This window comes from Aulonocara sp. 'chitande type north' Nkhata Bay, linkage group LG15 (assembly GCF_057382095.1).
Source record: "Aulonocara sp. 'chitande type north' Nkhata Bay isolate Kocher_YH1m ecotype deep benthic linkage group LG15, A_spYH_male_GT1.1, whole genome shotgun sequence".
Classification (NCBI taxonomy): Eukaryota; Metazoa; Chordata; class Actinopteri; order Cichliformes; family Cichlidae; genus Aulonocara; species Aulonocara sp. 'chitande type north' Nkhata Bay.
Window position 1 is genome coordinate 17,854,453 of NC_141358.1, and position 18,954 is coordinate 17,873,406.

Consider the following 18,954-nt stretch of genomic DNA (forward strand, 5'->3'; position numbering starts at 1 on the left):
AGAGGTTTCCATTAGGTGATAATACCTGGTACCAAGTGCTTATTTAATTTTTTTAGGACCTTCTGTGCCAATCTGAAAATGGGACATTTACAGACTGCATGCCACAGATTGGTCGGTCCATGGCATCGCTCAATGAGTCATGAGAACGTCTCCTTCACAGAAATCAAATGAGGCAAATGGCTGCAAACAAACAACACCGGTTCAATGATCACCATACCATCACCTTGATGTCATCCATTGTTGTGGCATGTGTCGCATCCAAATGACATCATGCGACTTTCGGCCATGTTGCCATAATGACCCTAAGCACACTGAGGTGGTCCTCAATTGTAATGGAAAATGATCAAAGCCATCAATAGAGTAGAGCTGAGTAGGTACAAGTGAAAGAGTGGCACTTCATCAACCATTTGCCAACCTTTAGGGGAATTCACATTTTACTCTTGTGACTGGTGGTTGGCAGATTGTCACCGACCAGTCTCTAAGCTTGCTCAACTGGGGCCTAATTCAGCACCACTGCTAATGGAGCTACAAACTAGGGACTCATTCCTTGTTTGAGTTTGAGTTGAGAGTTGTGCAATAGAACATGTAGAAGTTTCCACTCCTGTGTCCAACACATTTGTCGTGAGCTACCTACTGCATTTTATTATTCTCTGATTCCGCCACACTTTCCCCCTCGTTTGTTTGGTTTGCCTTCCTGATTGTTTTGCTTGCCAGTTTTGGCAGTGTACAGGTGTTGGAATGAAAATTTTAACATTGTGCCAAACCTTAGATACCACTGTTACTATGGGCAACTATCACGATATTGTGACATGATGTTTTTTCCCCACTTCTGCTACAGAAGTAATGATTCACCTCTGTGGCAGGATATAATTTGTCATGTTGCATTATGCAGTAAGCCTACCCTCACCGATATCTGTGGACAAAATACCTGCCACTGAACATTATGACCTTCATGGAAGATAATGTATTGCTAAGTGGATGTTTTATCAGAGTATACTTTTTTCCCTTGTTTTTAGCACAACTTCACCAATTTCCCAAAGCGCATGAAGGACAAAAGTGCTACATTAGAGTTACTGAAATGATCCGTCTGTCCTAAAAAGGAGATTTTCTTTACAGATTATAAAACATACTCAATCTCCTCAAATACAGCTACAACGTCTTGTAAGCATGTGAATGTATAGAGTGGTTATGAGACTGAAATGTCCTACAGGAGAACAATCCTGTGTGTTCTCCAACTGCATCCACATTTTATAAAAATATGAAAAAAACAGCACTTACTGTTACCTAATAACGTCCATGAAAGAAAGTGATGGGATAATTAAACTAGATTCACATCAAATGCTAAATGTGATTGATGAGTTTTGCAGAGAAGTGCTCGAGCTTGAGCCTCTTACCTCCAAACAAGCCAAAGAAAATACATTCCTAATGAGAACGAAGCCTCGAGTGGATTGGAGCTCTTCTGATATGACTTTGACATAAACACAGCCTCGCACAATAACCATTAAAAGTTAAGAGTAAATAGCTTCGGCCCTCTTTATTGTCTCGCCTGGTTTGCTCGGGATTTTAATTGCAATTAGCGCAGACAGTGATTTATCGACGCGTAGTTGGGTTTCAGTGCCATGTCATGTTGGGCTAATTGGTTTGGTTAAAAAGGCGTGACAGGGAGCATGCTGGAGGTGCTGGGGCTCTCAGAAAGACAATCAGCTTCACACATCGCAAATTGGAGTTTCTCTAAACGGTATTTCCTGCACATTTTCTGTAATCTGTGCATCTCATTTTTCACCCTTTTAGATGTCATTTTTTCCTCTTCCTTCAGCCCTCTTCTCTTATTTCTTTACTTAGATTTCCCATTCTGTCTGTCTCCCTTAGCACTGTCAAAGACATATCACATGGGATTTGTCACTGTTATAATAATAACAACACTCAGTTGCTCTTAAGTTTTTTATGAGTTGCCTTGCTTTATCTCCTCTCTTATCAAGTGAGGATCTGCCACGACAGCCAGTTTAAAAGAGAAGTAATCATTCACTGATCACACTACATTACTCTCGTAGCAAATGGAGGCAGAAGGGCGAGCAGGGAATGTGTGTATTCCTCTTCCAGTCACATAAAATGTCAACATTTCACTGCAAGTGTTAGTGGAGACTGAACAGTGGTATTGCATCTCCTTACATATCCCTCCTGTTTCTGTTCAGCCAGTCACTGCTCCAGCAAAGAAGAGTAATCAAGGTTAAGGTGGGACCGCAGTTTTATACAGTGAGCCGATTTTGGTTGGTGAAGAGGACTATATACATAAGGTGTGGTCCTGTTAACAAGGGTGTGAGTGTTTTGCGTGTCATCTGGTAGGATACCTTGGCTTGCTTAGGCAGATGAGGTAACATCTGGAGGGCCCCACAGAAATCAATACAAGCCAGGACATTTGTGGGCTGTCAACGGGTAGAAGGGATACTGATTATCCCTCAATGCTAGACCACGTTTTAGAATCAGAATCAGAATGGGTTTTATTGCCAAATGTTGAGCAGGTTTACAACATTAGGAAATTGCTGCGTTGCTTAGTGCAAATATACTGTCATATAACGCTTAAATAGACATGAAAATAAAAATAAGAATAAGAATTAAAAGTGCTAAGTAGATAGATATATACATGAGTGCAGGTGGTGAACAGTGCCAAACATGGAATGATGCAGTGAACACAGCGTAGGGTCATGTGTTAGTGGTGGGAACAGTCATACGGTTATTGTTCATGTGTTCAACAGCAGACGGGAAGAAACTGTTCTTGTGGCGAGAGGTTCTGGTGCGAATGGACCGGAGCCTCCTGCCTGAGGGGAGCAGGTCAAACAGACTGTGTCCAGGGTGAGAAGGGTCAGCTGAGATCCGAGCGGCACGCACCAGTGTCCTGGAGGTGTACAGGTCCTGCAGAGATGGGAATCTGCAGCCAATCACCTTCTCAGCAGAGCGCACAACACGCTGCAGTCTCTGTTTGTCCCTGATAGTGGCTCCAGCGTACCACACGGTGATGGAGGAGGTGAGGATGGACTCGATGATTGCAGTGTAGAATTGCATCATCGTCCGTGTTGGCAGGTTGAATTTCTTCAGCTGCCTCAGGAAGTACATCCTATGCCTAGTTTGATGATTGTCTGTATCTGTGATATTAGTAGCAAGTACTTGGTAACCAGCTACAGAGGATATGTACAGGTTTCGGCATGAAAATATCTTTCAAGTCAGTTCCTTTCGCACTTCTTCTTGTGGTACCCAATCTTGGATCACATTAAAAATGTGAATAATATGCATCACAAAACCAACCACAGTAACCTTGAACATAAAAAAAACATGTTAAGAGTTCAGTTCCAGTTTAACGGGGATCATGGAAATGCCTTCAAATAGTTTGTTTTGCTTAGGCTGTGTGTATCAAGAATACACTTAATATAAAATCATATAAAAGAGAATAAAGAAACAGATTGGAGAAGCTACAAACTAAATGAATAAAGAAATACATTTCAAAGTCCTAAAACACCACTCTCTGATGTGACTTTTAGGTTAGAAAAGCTGCAGTCTTGTTACAGTTTATACAAATTTCTTCAATTCCTCATTGTGCTTATAACCAGGTGACAGAGAACCAGCATAGCCTGTCTTTATCATGACTTTACCAAAGCTCGACTGTCACACTGAGCACATCTCAGGAGATGGGTGAAGATGAATAGCGGCGAGGTGAAAGCAGAGTGGCGTTGAGTAGAGCAGGAAAAGAGCAGAGTGGAACAGAAAGGCAGGAGCTAAGCCAACGACAGCGAACAACACATCCCAGATATAAAAGATGAGAGTGGGCCATAGATAGCTCAGCAAAGCTGCGGTTGTGAGCAGAAAACCTCATTTGTTAAAATGGGGTTCAGCCAGCAAGATGTCAAGAGACAGGATACCACATTATACAAAAAGTTACACAATGCCAGTTAAGCCACTTAGCACACGGCATGAGTGAAGCAGTGTTTATTCTCTGAGAATAACTCACCGAGGTTTACTGGCCAGACTTACACACTTAGACAATCATTTGAACTTTGAATTGATCTTTTATCATTTGTGTATAGTGAGGGTATATGTGCTGGCATGGGTTAGGTTCATGGCATTTAACAGAATTTCCACACAGTATGATGAAAAGGTTCCAAAGTTAAATTTATCTTTCACCGATTAAATATAACACAGTAAAACATATCTGGAAAAACAAAACATTGAAGCTGACTAAAAATGTCCTGCAGCTCATTTAATATTTACTCTTGGTTCCCAACAATCACATGGCTATACTTAAATTATTATTATTATTATTTTTTAATGTAACCGTAGACCTCCAAATCACGTAAGTGATCACACGTACCGGTAAGTCCTACCACAGTTCAACAGAAGTATTAACAGTTTTCATACCGTAATAATAGTAGTTATCAATTTTTTGAAAGAATAACTGTAAATACATAAATAAATAAAAGTGTTACACAATCAAAAATAACAATCACATTTATATAAATTTACTGGGTTTGCTTTAGAGGACGGACAATTACCACACCTCTACTTTCATAAATGAATCTACTTTACAGATTAGAAGAAAGCAGAAATCTGATAGAAAAGTGTTACATTAAAGCTAATTCATTTTGCCTAAATTAAGTTTTTAAAATCCTTAATGCTGTAAGTAAAAAAAACAAACAAACAAAAAAAACCTCACATGGGCATTTATAAAACATAACAAACGAAAAGTAGCTAATGCTAAATCAAGCCAGAGCTCAGAGCTAGCGACCAACCGGTAGCCTCGGTATCAGCAAACAAAACTATTATGAGGAAAATCATTTATTTATTTAGAGTGTAAAAAGAAAAAAAAAGGTAGACATATAAACATACTGGTAAATGATCTAACTTATTGCAATTTGGGGGAAAGTAAAGTTTAATAATATATTTTAATATGAAAATAACATTTTAAATTTAGGAAAAAGTTTATTTTTGTTTGTATATGCTGTCAGTTACAGGCAGGGGAAAAAAGGAAACTGGCCTACAAAATTGTAATCAGTGCATCTCTGTAAGTAGCTTTTAGAGTGAACAGCAACATATAGGTTTGGTATATTACTTTAGTTGTTTAATCTGAAAAGAAAATTAAATTTAAAAAAAAGCTTCATGAAGTTTGGTTGATCAGAAATACTTTCTCCATCTGGAACCTGAAAGGTCCTTTTCCTCTCTGAAAACGTCAAAACTCAAACCGTTTACAGCACTGAGTTTGAGAAACAGTTAATTAAATGCATTTTTTACTATTGATTATTTGAACTTAGTTAAGCCTTTAAAGCATGTTTTCAAGCAAAACTGACTAAATGTTTCCTATTTGTGGATTTTCACTTCTGAAAATACTAAAAAGGCAAAATAATTAATTGACTAATCAATAATTAAGCTCACTGTGGCAGCTTTAGTACAGCTAAACATTTTCAAATGAAGCCCAGATATTATTGTTATATGTGAACTAAATCATAGTACCAGTATTTAGTAAAATACCAGCCATGTTTTTCACACTGCTGGGTGACACATCTGAGGCGGCACATTCCCTGTAGATGTTAGAATCGACTCTGAAAACAGCATCAGGGTACTGAAGTTGAGCAGAAAGGAAAAGTCTGCCTTTTTCATTCTCTTCGTTGTCTCGCTTATATGTCCTCCTCCTCTCTTTTTGTGTCTTATGGAGGTTTGACAGAAGTTTCTCTCATCCCTGCTGGCAGCAGTTGCCATGGTTGTATCAGTGCCTCTGAATTACATGCAATGATATTTCCATGGACACAGATCAGGAGGACACTGGGCTTTGAGATGTAGGAGGGAGGCAGCTTACCAATGTCAGCAGATCTCTGTGTTGGACTGAAGGAGACTGAGTGAACGGGATGTTAAACAGAGAGGAGTAGGAAACAGAAAAGGAGGGAGAGTGCTAACCAGGGACAGTTTTATGTTTTAGTACAAATTTAGCTTTTCAGTTCACCTAAGTTTAGTTTATGCAACAGCCACCTGAAGGTATGGTGGGGTCTCCACAATAATATAGAGAAACCCAATGAGCTGCACTTGGCAAAAGTGGAAAGGTAGAGCTCCCTTTTAACAGGTAGAAACCTTCAGCAGATCAGAGCTCAGGGAGCAGCAGCCATTTCTATGGTGCATTTAGCAGAATATCATCACAGCTGAGCACATGGTGGGGATGGATATTTCCAACTAAGATTACAAGCTTATATGTATATATATCACTCACACACACACACACACACACACACACACACACACACACACACACACACACACACACTTACTTAAATGATACTGGCTCCTTAAATTTTGCTGGCATCAGCCCTAAAAACCGTGATGAAAAAATGATAGGAAAAAATTAGGAAAAAATTAAATAATTGGAAATAAAAACAGCAGAAGAACACTTCTAGTTAAAAATAATCCACACATATGTCTGAAATGTAGCTCATAAAGGATTTATTTATGCAATTTGGTACATTCTAACATCAGAGATACCATTGCCTCATGGTGGCCTTGCTGGTGAATAACTGATTAAATATAAATTGCTATAATTCCTTAGCAGTTAAAACATTTTTTTAAATCTCATAAATTAAAGCTGATTACTTAATACCAGATCAGTTGTGGTGGCACAGAGACTCAAAGGTAGAAGACACATAAAACAAAGTTCTTCAATGGCATGGCGACATAGCTTTATTTTAAAGGGTCAGTAGACCTGTGTAGTTAGGTGAAGAGTACTTTAAAAAAAATATAAATGATGTAATTAATAGGTAGTTTAGCAAAGCTAGTTTGAGTTTCAGCTCACAGCTTGGTGATTCAATTCTGGCAGCTGTTTCTTGATCTTATCACTGAGCAATGGTTCCCTCTGATTTAGCAGAATATTTTTAGCAAATGATCATTGATCTGTTTAAGATGCCAGCAGCGATGTGGTTCGATTTCTCGTCTACCAAATCCCGGTCTTATTTTCTCACAGTTTCCCAGTGAAGGGGAAAATCTTTGTCTCAACATAAAGGTACTCTCAAACGGCCGTCACATAAAGCTGACATTCCCATTCCTTTCTTTTAATCCATCTCCGTCACTGTCATTGTAACCTCGGTAATGCTCCTTTTCATAACTCATCTTTATTCACCCTGTTTGACAGCAGGGACTCAGCCTGAAGATAAAAAGCCCTCCTGCATTTTCTCCTTCTTGACCTCCTTTTGCTTCTTGAACGACAAATCACTGACAACTGCAGATGGTGCTAATGGTCACACCTGAAGGCAGAGTGTCCATAATACAATATGCAGAGGGCAGAATAACAAAGTGCGAAGCTGCATCTGACTGCAGCTCTTCTGTCAGATCTCCCACTGACTGTCCATCTGTGTGTGGCAGACTGACCACAGTCTGTGTACTTGAGGCCAGTATCACCTGATTCATTTTCAATATCATACTTTTGTGGTCAACTGATGATTATTGATGATATGTATATAATTTTTTAAATTTTTTTAGAAGTGGCTGAAAACTTCCTGGATCCCAGGGTTGCTTGATTTATCTGTCAATGATTTCAAATGATTTACAAAATTAAGATTTACTATTTCATAACTACACAGAAAAAATATTGTAAAGAAAAGGTCCAACTACAAGCACCACAGTGGCCATAATGCAAGACAGACCCCACTCTTAAGAGCTGTTCTCAAATGCTTTTTACTTCTTAATTAGACATAGGTGTAAAAAACAAAGCAAAATACAAATAATTTATATCCTTAGTTTTTCTACAAGGCTGCATGGCAACTGCTTTCAAAAAGGTCTGTTTTTATTGTAATACCTATACTGATTTCTTAAATCTTGTCTCCAGTGACGGAGCCCAGTGCCCATAAAATGATACTTATGCACAAAAAACTAAACTAAAACTAAACATTTTCAAAGAATAAAAACTAAACTAAAAGAAGCAAACGTACTTACTGCAACTTACTGAAATTGAAATTTCAAAATAAAGAAATAAAAATAGAAATAAATAAGAAAATACAAAACCTTAATCATTATTTAACAGATGGAAAATATGGGTAATTGCTAATAATTAAACAGCTAATGTTAAGGGTGTACAACATTTATGATTGTTTAATACTGAAATACTTTTGTTGTTGAAATAGAGCTTTAATGACCTCAGAAATATTTTTATTTTTATTTTATGAAGCCCTGGGTTTCAGGCTTTAAGATGTTTTGCCAAGCTTGTTGTGCTGCTGTTCATGTGTTCAGCTGCTAGTGGTGGGAGGGGCTTGAAGCATGCCTGTCTGCAGGGGTGCTCTGTTTTTGTAGCTGTAACATGTTAGTTAGCAACAAGTTGCTGCCAGGTTAACTGCTTCCTTTTCCTCCTTTTACTGTTTATGCTAAGTTGGCTGATTGTATCCTGGTTGCAATGCTTTTAAATGGACATTTACAGGTAAAAAACAGTTGCGTACACAGGAGCCTGCCAGTTGTGCTACTTTTGCATGAAACCTTTTTTTGCTAGCAACCAAGCATATTTTAATCTGTCATCCAGTTCGTTTTTTTTAGCCAGTATGTAAACTTAAAAGGGTAAAAAAACAAAAAATATAAAGTGTTCTGTTATACCACACTCCCCTCAGCATTCATCCTGTCCCTAATATCTTCTCTGAATAATAATGTGTATAATAAATCAGACAGAACTCTCTCCAAGACCTCTCTCTATCATTTTTAACACTAAAATCTCTAGCAGGTGTCTAACCTTGAATTTTCCTTTAAGTGGAATAAAGTTAAAACAAAAACTCCAGAGGGTATAAAGAAGTCTAGTTTAACTTTATTTTTTGATGGTTTTAGCACTTTTTTTTCATTGATTAATTGATGTGTCCTAGTTCTGCTAAGTGTTGCGTTATCTCAGATGAGCTGTTCCTTTTAGGTTATCCCCACATTCTTTACTTCACAAAGGAAGGATGAAAATGTTGTGGGATTTAAGAATATTTAGATTTCAGTTAGAATAAAGAAAGACTTCCATTTTGTAGTGTAAAAATTTCTACAAGCGACCTGTTTTTCCAGCAAAATGACATCCTCCTAGAACATTGTGGAAATAACCACATGCAAAAATGAGGAGCTGTAAGAGTGGTGCTTCACATCTGACATGTGGCCTTGTTGTTCTGGATGCTGTTTTTTGACTCAGGTGCTCCTCGCGCGCTGTGCTACACTCAAACAACAAGTTTCATCTTGACGGTTTTCTCATTTGTTCATCTGTCTGCTGAGTGTGTGGCACCGCTGCTGTGCGCTTATTAATAATACATCCTCAGTGTCTTTGTAGTGACAAGAGCCCTCAGACCGGTAATGCTGCGAAAGCAGACTAGCTCTGCTGTAACGCTCAAACTGATCAAGAGTTTACACAAAGCTTTTGCCTTCCAGAGAAAAACATCGTAGACATTGTGGACATGAAGGCCACTCTGTTGGTTTGTACAAGCTCTGCAGAGGCAGGAGCTGTGTTTGTGTGAAAAAAATACTAAAGTGAATGTGTCTGTGAGTTTTAGCTTTAACAGATAGTTTGGGGATTACACTGCTGCGGTCATAACGCCAAAACGTTTTGTTTCTGTGCATCGTTTTCTCACAGGGGATTCGTTCACGCATTTCCGGTTTGCAGAAGAAAAAGAATGGGAGATGGACCAGCTTGATATCAGTCAGGTAAAATTATATCACCACCGCTCCTTTTTAAAATTGATTTATGGAGTTTTAAGTCTTTAAAATACACAGCAGTTACAGTTATAAAGAATATTCCGATTAAGATATCAGATTCATACTGTTGTTGTAGTACAGTGTTCATGTGCTTAATGTTGGACAAAAGTTCATCCATTTATTATGAAGACTTTGAATCTGATAGTGCTCTCACTCACCTAAACTCTGTAGATACAAACATTTGTTTGCAGTCTGTGTTCTCATTTGTTCTCCAGATGGCAGGGATTGTTTTGGACCTCCCAGCTCTTACCCAGATTCTTCAAGAAGTGCCTTTGCATCAGAAACTCGACCTGGAGCCCGAGTTGATTCAGGCAAGTGTTAGCTGATGCCCAGCACACTGTGGTTGGGTGTTGTTCGGGAGGTAAACTTTAACCACAAATATGTTTATATGGAGGAATTAGGTTTTCTGTTTTCTGTGAACAAAAGATTTTATTTGCAAATCATTGCATTCATGTATTACATTTTACACAGCATCCCAACTTTTTGGGATTTAGGGTTGCAAGATATGGCATGGAGGCATGTCAGGTTAAATTAAGTATATATAAAAATAAAACAATAGACTGACCTTTTTGTATTTATTGATACATGTCTGGTTATTTTCACCCAGTAGATTAATACACTGTGTTGATTACCTTCTGAGAAAAAAGAAAATATGGCTTCTGTATCTTTGTGTTTTTCTCAGAGACATGCATGACAAGAGCTGTTTTGTTTTTTTTTTACTTTACCTGATGTTTCAGGTCTCAGCACCAGTAGAGTTGCCCAGTATGACTCTAGCACCTAAACAGGAAGTGCCAAAAATGTCCAAATTCACACCTCCATCCACAGCTTCAAAAAGCCTCAGCATCAGCCAGAAAGTCCCCGTGGATGCAAACCCAGTGGGGGGCTCAGGCTCACAGCTTTCTTCCTCAGCTGCTGCTACTGAGACTCTGGTGGATGATGCTGATGAAGAGCTGGACAACCTGCTCAACTTACAGAAACCAGTGTCAGGTGATGTAGGAAACGAGCCTGTCAGCGGTGCAGAAATGGAGAGCGCTGTTAAAGAGAAGGGCAAGTATATTTAATGATAGTCTGTCCCTGCACGTTGAGCGATGTGTGATAGCCTGGGGGAAATGTAGAAGATTAATGTCGCTCTCGTCTTGTCTTGTCTGTGTGGAGAATAGTAAGCTTCAGTTAGCTTAGTGTAAAGAAAGAAATTCATTAATAATATTATACTGTATATTTACTTTGTCATGCACAACATATATCTTTTTGACAGTTGTGTGAGATCATAATCTTTTAACTGGAAAGAGTAAACAAAACATGGCATGCTAGCAGTTTAACCTTAAAAGTGGCCATTGTGAAACTTTGGGACCTAAAGATTCGATAGCTATAGATCTTAATAGAGTTATTATTATTTTTTATTATTTTGGATTGACTAGTTTTTGTTTTTTTTTAAATTCAGTTTAGTTTCAGCTAATTTGCAGAGTGGATTTTTTTGTTTTTTTTATTGTTGAAATTGTTTGGTTTTAGTTTAGATTATTGGGCTCATTTTAGCGTTTTTAGTTATTATTGTATGACGGTCATGTGTTGTAGGCAACATTTGGAAAAATCAGTACAGGTATTACAAGAAAAACTGCTTTTTGAAAGCATTTGACTCACCGACATCCAGAGTCTCAATAAACAGCCATCAATGGCTCATTAGGCAAGATGTAATAAAATTGTACCCAACTAAAAAAAAATACTAACACTAAGGATCTTTCCTACATATTTTTATTTTAATTAGTTTTTACCCCTCAGCCGTAAAAAACTGATCGCTTATTATCTTTACCCTGCCAGGCGGTCAGGCAACGTGGACCTAAGCATGTAAATACATTTATTTATTTTTTTAAGTATTTATTTTTAACAAAAAACAAAACAAAACAAAAAAACCTACAATTTTAGGATTTTTTTTTTCCCCCCCACACACGTGGTGTTAGATTAACTACTAGAGAGATAAGATAAGCTACCAAGGATGTTAACTTCCACCTTTTGTGCTGACAAGTTACTTTGGGCAATGTTTAAAGCCTAATGTTAACGCAAAAAAAATTGAAGACTAAGCAGGTTGTTCTTTACATATTGAAAAATATCCAGCTATTTGCAGTAATAGCTGGATATTTATTAAGCAGCAAATTAAGACATTTTCTTGAAAGCAAATTTTTCAGTTGCACTGAACACTTACCGGCTCATAACTCTGAAACAGAGATTCATACCACAGAAGTATTAATTTTTTTAACACTTAGTATTTTAAATATAATAATGTTACTGAGTTTTAGAGACGCTGGATGGTTGTTGATTTTATGCTTTGCATGATTGCAATATTCACATGTGGTGTAATCAAAGCACAGATAATAAAGTTAAAATTACTTAGCAGAAGGCAAGTTTAGAGGAAAGACTAAAAATATGTCTCCCATCATGTTATTAACCTGCAGAATGTGAGGAAGTGAAAGACGTGACAGCAAAGCCAATAGAAGAGAAGATGATGGAGGTGATGAAGGACAAAGACATCGCACCTCCACAGTCTGCGCCCAGCAAACAGGAAATGACTGAGGAAGACCTGGAGGACTGGCTCGACAGCATGATCTCCTGACCCTCAGGGAACTTGGTCATGGCAGTTCAATCGCTTCAACTTCCATCCTTTGAAAAATTACGTCCACCTGGAAGTTTATGATGCTAAAGTTTGATGCTTCCTCGTTTCACACGGACCTGCCCCCCCCGTGCTGTAAGAGAGGCAATACGTTTTGTTTTGGAGGTGTAAAGGTTGGGACAGTACATCTCGAACATTTGTGAGTGTATGTCAAAACGTTCCTGGAGCACACCCTGTTTCAGAGAGAATTCTCTGTTCCCTGTGAAAGTTTTGACTCTGGAGTGTTTTGCTTCAGAGGATTGGTGACAGACGGGTAGTGAAAGAGGTCACAGACGACACGTTTGGTTCACTGCGTCACTTACTTTATTCATTTTCTTCCCCTCATCAAAAAAGAAGTGCAGTTTACCAAAGCTACTACATACATATAAATGGCCAGACAAGAGCGGGTAACCAGTTTGTCGTCAATAAATTCTCAACCCAAGTTTTGCTGTTTAATTGTCCGTTTGTTGTGGGGTTCCTCTACTGTAGAAACAAGTGCAGGTGGGCAGGACACCACAGTTCAGGAACAAAACCAAACTAAGCAACATTTACACAAGGATCATCTAGATATTATACAACAAATATTTCTTTTTCTTTTTTTTCTTTTTTTTAAATGTAAAAGCCCAAAACTAGCTTTACCTAAATTTGCTTATAGCTAATCCAGAACAGAGCACTGCTTGTGTTAGGAGGGGCAAAAATGATATTTTTTCTCTTTTGCATAGTTTTTTTTTTTTCCATAAGGCACATCGGCACTTGATAAACACCTAAAGTGAGAGTTGTCTCTGGTCCTGGAAGAACCATCTTCATGTCATCAGACAGGTTTGAACCAGCTTTGAAAGGCAAATCAGGTCTCACTCTTTGGATGTTAACTAGATCATTACTAGCAGCACACATCCATTCACTTGTGGTTTGGGTAGGAAGTGACCGTAACATCCTGGCGCTAATCTAGAAATTGTGCATATTCCGACATTCAGTTGTCATGCTGTAACCCTTCACAATTATCAGATGTCTACAAACAACAAATTGTGCAGCAGGTTGGGGTTAAGCAAGTGAAAAAAGGCAATGTGAATCAGAATTAAAAGAATTATTTGCATAAAAGAGGCGTAGTGGCAGGAGACTATTTCAGTAACAACGAAGAACACGCAAACCCGAAATGTCCAATCGTCAGTTGTAAATTTTAGAGTCGTTATGTTTTGCGTTTGTGTCAGAATTCAGATTTTTTTTTCCTCTTTACATTTTTCGACACTATGACGGTGTGTGTTCTGGTAACAGGGTGAAGTCAAGTTCAATGTCTTTTTTCCAGGTAGAAGCAAAGTGGAGATTGGGGTTCAGAGCAGCAGACGAGGCGACCCGCTCTAACCCAGCTGGTCCTCATATTGCTTACGGAAGCAGTCTCCAGTGGGGAAGAAGTCCCAGCATCTCTCCTGGTACATCTTCCACACGTATGACTCCTGAAAAGGGAAGGGAATGATTTAAAGGGTCCACGGCTGCACATAGTTTTGGTTATACTCATTCACAGATCTTTTTGTACTGTTCGGTCTTGCTGACCTCTGTCCTCAGAAAACTGTTAGGGCCAGATTTACCTACAATCTGCGTCATCACAAAAACCTCCTTTGGCTTTAAGAAGCTACTGTCGTGCTTTTACTAAAGAGGCGCAGAGTCACCTTTGCAAGTCAAAGATGTGGACACAGGTGTTTCTGTGGCTTGCGTTATTGCATGCATGCATGCCAACGTAGAAAAAAAGCACATCTTATTTTGAACTTGATGTGGTTGTGATAGTTGCCGCAAGGACTGTTCATTTATTTGAAATGAGAATGGGAGAGTGGGAGAGACTGGGTGCGTATCTTGCACAGGTGGATGCCTCAGAGCTCGGAGTGCAGTGCCAGAATTTCTCCTGGAACTCTGGGTCCCACATGAAATGGATTAACTAATAATCCCAATAGAAGACACATAGATGCATCTTGTTTTAGAGGGAGTGGAGCAGTTTTCAGTGCTTTAAGCTTGGTCACGTTTCTACATAGAGATCAATATATTATACAGACATCTGTTTGTCTTTTATCAACAGTGTACACTTTTTTTTAGACTCCTATATACTCCTACACACCATATTGAAGTATTAATATATTAAAGTGTGTTAGTTTGTTTGATTAATGTCTAAATGTTACGATATGTAATATTGACTATAGTAATTATCTACAGTGTCACACCGCATGCAGAAAATAAAAGCGATGTGCATTAAGCCACATGAACACATATCTAATTTGCCAATCACACGGCAATGACTCAGCAGACAGGGTCAAGACAATTTCTGCTGCAATATTTCGATACTGGTCAGAATTTAGCATAAACAATGTGAAAGTATCCACCCTGTCTCATATCAGTGGGTCAGCCCGATGTTGATGGCTTAATAGTGTGGGAGATATTTTGTTAACACACTTTGGGCCCCTTAAACCAACTAATTTGAACACCACAGCATGCCAGAGTATTAGTGTTAACCATGTCTGCCCCCCCCAATGTGTCACTGACCACAGTGTACTCGTCTTCTAATGGCTGCTATCTAACAGCACATCATGCCATGTCTCAACATCATTTTGAGCTGATTTCTTGAATGTAACAGTGAGTCTAATGTACTGAAATGACCTCTAATGTTATCAGGTCTCAATCTAATCCGGAACTGAGAATTTGAGATTCATATCACGGGCGTGTAGCTGATGCCATCAAGTCAATATGGAACAAAATCTGTTGGCAAAGGAGGGTCCACCTTGGTACTATCAATGTGTACCTAATAAATAGTCTGTGTTCATTGTTATAACAGCAGATCGGCCGTTACGCAGATTACATTTTTATACAGTAGAACAGGATCATGACGCAGCCCTCCTCTTGATGAATCCTGTGCGCCACCTGAGTCTCAGACCTCAGGACCAAACGCAGGCGGCAGTAATTTCTGGCAGAAGATTTCGCCCTTATATGAAAGACGTTCAGTTTGTCTTATTTATTTATTTCTTTTTTTTAAGAGAGGAACGCGTGTCTGTGTTTATGCAGTACTTTTGTTAGCACATTAGTCACTCGCTCATGCTCCCTCATCAGGTCTGTCTGTTCTTGGCCCATGAATAGACTGACTGCATTCTTGTTTATAAATCGGTGGCTTGTAAGCAGATTAGCCTCAGAACTTTTCCTTCCCATCATTACGTTTTTGCAATTGCACTATCATGGTAATAAGCCTTGCATAGTAAATCTGGCCCTTTGTGTCACAAATTTCAGATGGTCTGACTGCAAACGATAGAACACTTGTTTAGTTGCATTAATACTATGATGATATATGATGTTGTGAAATAGTTTCATCCCATCTGCAGTGACTATATATCCCGTCAGTAGACAGATTAAGGATGTAGCTCAACGGCATGTCAGTGATTACACTGTTTTTGTGACTTATTCACTCCTAGTACCTGAATGCGGTCCTTTGCAGCTTAAAGGAATAACAACTGCAAGCTTTCTATTTCTTTGCTAAATTTGTATCTTAAGAAAAAGTACATGAACATCAAACAGAAAACCAAGTTGAATCTCAGGTGCACAACAATAACAACTTAATATCAGAAGTCAAAGGAAGCCCACGCATTGCTTCTTTCTCCAGCAAAGCTGTACCTTGTGCAACATTTCAACCCACTTGATATGTTGCATAAGTAAACCTACTGAAGTTAGAGTCTGTTACATTCCAGTTTTTCCTTTTGTTCTTTTGAGATTGGTCACAGACGGCAGATTATGCATATCGTGTTTAAAATGACCAAATACTACAGACTGGTGTTCGCTCACATACCTGACCCGTATGCTCAGTCTCATCCTTGTTAATCAGATACATCAGGAAGAACCTGCAGACAGGAGGCACAAGTGTTAAAGGGGGAAAACTTCAGTCACATTACGTTTGGTCATATTTCTGTACTTACAGGTAGTTGGCTAGGTTGTGTTCTTGTAAGGTGTGAGTTTCAAAGCCATGAGGCGTCCGGTCAAAGTAATCATTCCCAATTCCACAGATGAAACATTTGGTCTGGAAGACAAATGAGTGGGGATCGAAAATTTGTGATGACTGTCATCATCCTATTTGAACCTGCCAAGTAGATTTCTGCTAATCAGTTTTTTCTTGTGAAATATGTTAAAAGAACAATAATTTGAATTATTGAAAGCTAAAATGGAAACAAATGCAAATAGATGCAAAACAAGAAAAAAGTTTGCCATACATTCTGGTCAAGTCACCTTATCAACATTTAAAAACAACAAGTATTGACCAAAGTGTCGTACAACTGAGAGAATAAAACAATTGGAGCAATAAAACATTATATTACAGACAAATAGGAGAAAAATGCCTAAATTAATTATTGCCTGCAGTTATTTGTAATATTTATTCTCAGTTAATTTATCAGCACATTTATTTATTTGTGCCAGTTTTGTTCCTCTGCACAGTGTGGCTCACAGGAATAGACAATTAATTAGACAATTAAGTTAGTTTATCCCCTTGTGCCACAGACTAACTAATGAAGAAAACACTCAAAAACAATTCGAGTTGGATTGACTGACTATAGGATTATTACATCACCAGCAGTGTAGTGACCAGAGACTGTTTAAAGTCAATGATATTTGTCAACTTCACGCAACGATGGGTGAAATAATCACCGGTGATTAAAAGTCAAGTTAAACTTTTCTCTATTTTTAGACAAACAATTGAACCACCAATGAGAACACAGGATTCCGGTCATTAAAGTTATGATGGGGTTGTAAAAGCATTAGAGGACAAACAGGTATCAAAGGTCTGTTTGCAAAAACCATCAGCTAAAGAGCGATGGAGGCAAATAAATTGCTTCCTGTGTTCATGCTCCTTAACTCACATAAAGCAGGAAGGGAATACTGTCACTTACTGAAGCAACAAAATAGCTGGCAACAGACAGCTTGGCTAGAGCAGAGTCTTACCTCCATGTCTTCTTTCACCTGCTCCTGTTGGTCTCTCAGCTCACCAAAGGCATCAATGATTAAACCTGAAGAAAGGTGCAATTCTCTGTTAGAGGAGCATGAGAAGAAAACAAAGACCTGTGTGGTTTTTAACTTAAACGCAGATAATGAGAAATAGTTTCACGTACCCTGGATGATGGCCAGCAGGATGACGATGACAAAGAAGAAGAAGGTGATGTCGAACAGGATGCGGTAGAGCTCGTATGGGTCTCCAGCTGGGTCCTCTAACTCATCTCCAATACCTCCTCCAGCTCTCACACCCACGTACATGTGGAACAAATAGCACTACAGAGAAACAGGCATTAAAGGAAGCTACACCTCATTCAGTGTTGGCTGGGAAGTATGAAAGTGGAAACTTCTCTTTTTTCATTCTATATTTCAAACTACAAAACATGGCTGAAGACTGAGTGTCACTGGAGATGCAGCTGGAGGTTCTGAGCCATCTATTAGAGTAAGGTTAAAAAAAAGGAGTCATCAAGGTCTACGTTTTACAAAAGATTATGAAAAATCGTTTGTAAGCTGTTACTGTACTTCCAGTATAAAGACTCTATTTAGAGGCTTCATTTGTAGAAACATTAACTAGGAAATAATTTATAAAAGATAAGAAAATGCTGTCCAATAGACACCTTCTACCTCTGGACCCTGAACAAGGCTAAGAGGCAAACATGTTCAAGTCAACCATTCGAACTAAAAGCCCCATGTTTTTTTTCTTTCAGCTCAAAATGTGTCCTTGCTAAGGAATGAAGTCTTTCATTTTCACCACAAAAGAAAGGTATTTTTCAATTTTCAGCCACTTTCACATGAATAGGCACCGGAGGTGGTCAGACATACCGTCATCATATCGTCGCACTTCATGTCGGGCTCGTCTTCATCCTCGCTCTTATTGTAAAACTTCCTGAAGAAGTTGAAGGCCACCACGGTGTAGAGATAGACGACCACAGCCAGCAAACCCACAGTCAGCACGAGCTGAAAGGAGAGGAGACTCATTTTAATTGGATACATTTTATCTGAAATTCTTTTAATCTCAGTGACGATTAGAGGCAACAATAGAGGAGACAGACTCGTCTCAGAGGCACAATTGGGGCCTTCCTTTTTGTTTGACTGTAAATTTTGAGAGTAATTTTTGCAGTTTCTGTCAGACTGTAGAAAAGTGTCAATGCTACTGTGGGTTTTTTTTTTTCTTCAAATAAAGTTCTGCACTAAAGTACTTTCTTAGCTTTCATCAGTATTCAGACTTTCAAGACCTTCAGAAGTGCAAGACCCAAGGTTTGTGCCATCACACATCATCTTTCCCCGTTGATGCTTTGCATATGTATACCATCTGTTTTATATACTGTCATTCAGTCCAACTGTCGAAACTGTTGAAAAGAAGCAAACTTTAACTCCAGTCTGACATATTTCATAGTGTTAATAGGGTCGTGCCCTGTCTTCCTACATTAGACAAAGATGAAGCCCTAACAAGCCTTGGCAACTAAATGCCTGAGCTGATGAGCCGACAGAATCAGACCATCATGTTCTGCAGAAGGCTTCGTTGAACATCAAGTAAAGAGACAAACAGCAACAATAAAAAACCAAAAAAACCCCAAAACATT

General features: G+C 38.7%; 2 protein-coding genes across 8 annotated transcripts in view; one reads left to right on the plus strand and one right to left on the minus strand.

The window, feature by feature from the left end:
• Positions 1-15,124, plus strand: part of aven (apoptosis, caspase activation inhibitor) — a 42,454-nt gene extending 27,330 nt beyond the window's left edge. The window contains exons 3-6 of the mRNA XM_086264740.1: positions 9,602-9,672; positions 9,939-10,034; positions 10,461-10,770; positions 12,171-15,124. Of these exons, the coding sequence (XP_086120866.1) occupies positions 9,602-9,672; positions 9,939-10,034; positions 10,461-10,770; positions 12,171-12,328 (635 nt within the window). The 3' untranslated portion in view covers positions 12,329-15,124. The remainder of the gene's footprint in view (positions 1-9,601; positions 9,673-9,938; positions 10,035-10,460; positions 10,771-12,170) is intronic.
• Positions 12,666-18,954, minus strand: part of ryr3 (ryanodine receptor 3) — a 114,271-nt gene continuing 107,982 nt past the window's right edge. For all 7 annotated transcript variants that reach the window (XM_086264738.1, XM_086264736.1, XM_086264734.1 and 4 more), the window contains 6 exons: positions 18,194-18,328; positions 17,491-17,647; positions 17,324-17,388; positions 16,306-16,406; positions 16,179-16,230; positions 12,666-13,815 (listed from right to left, as the gene is read on the minus strand). In XM_086264738.1, coding sequence (XP_086120864.1) covers positions 13,720-13,815; positions 16,179-16,230; positions 16,306-16,406; positions 17,324-17,388; positions 17,491-17,647; positions 18,194-18,328 — 606 coding nt within the window. In that variant the 3' untranslated portion in view covers positions 12,666-13,719. The remainder of the gene's footprint in view (positions 13,816-16,178; positions 16,231-16,305; positions 16,407-17,323; positions 17,389-17,490; positions 17,648-18,193; positions 18,329-18,954) is intronic.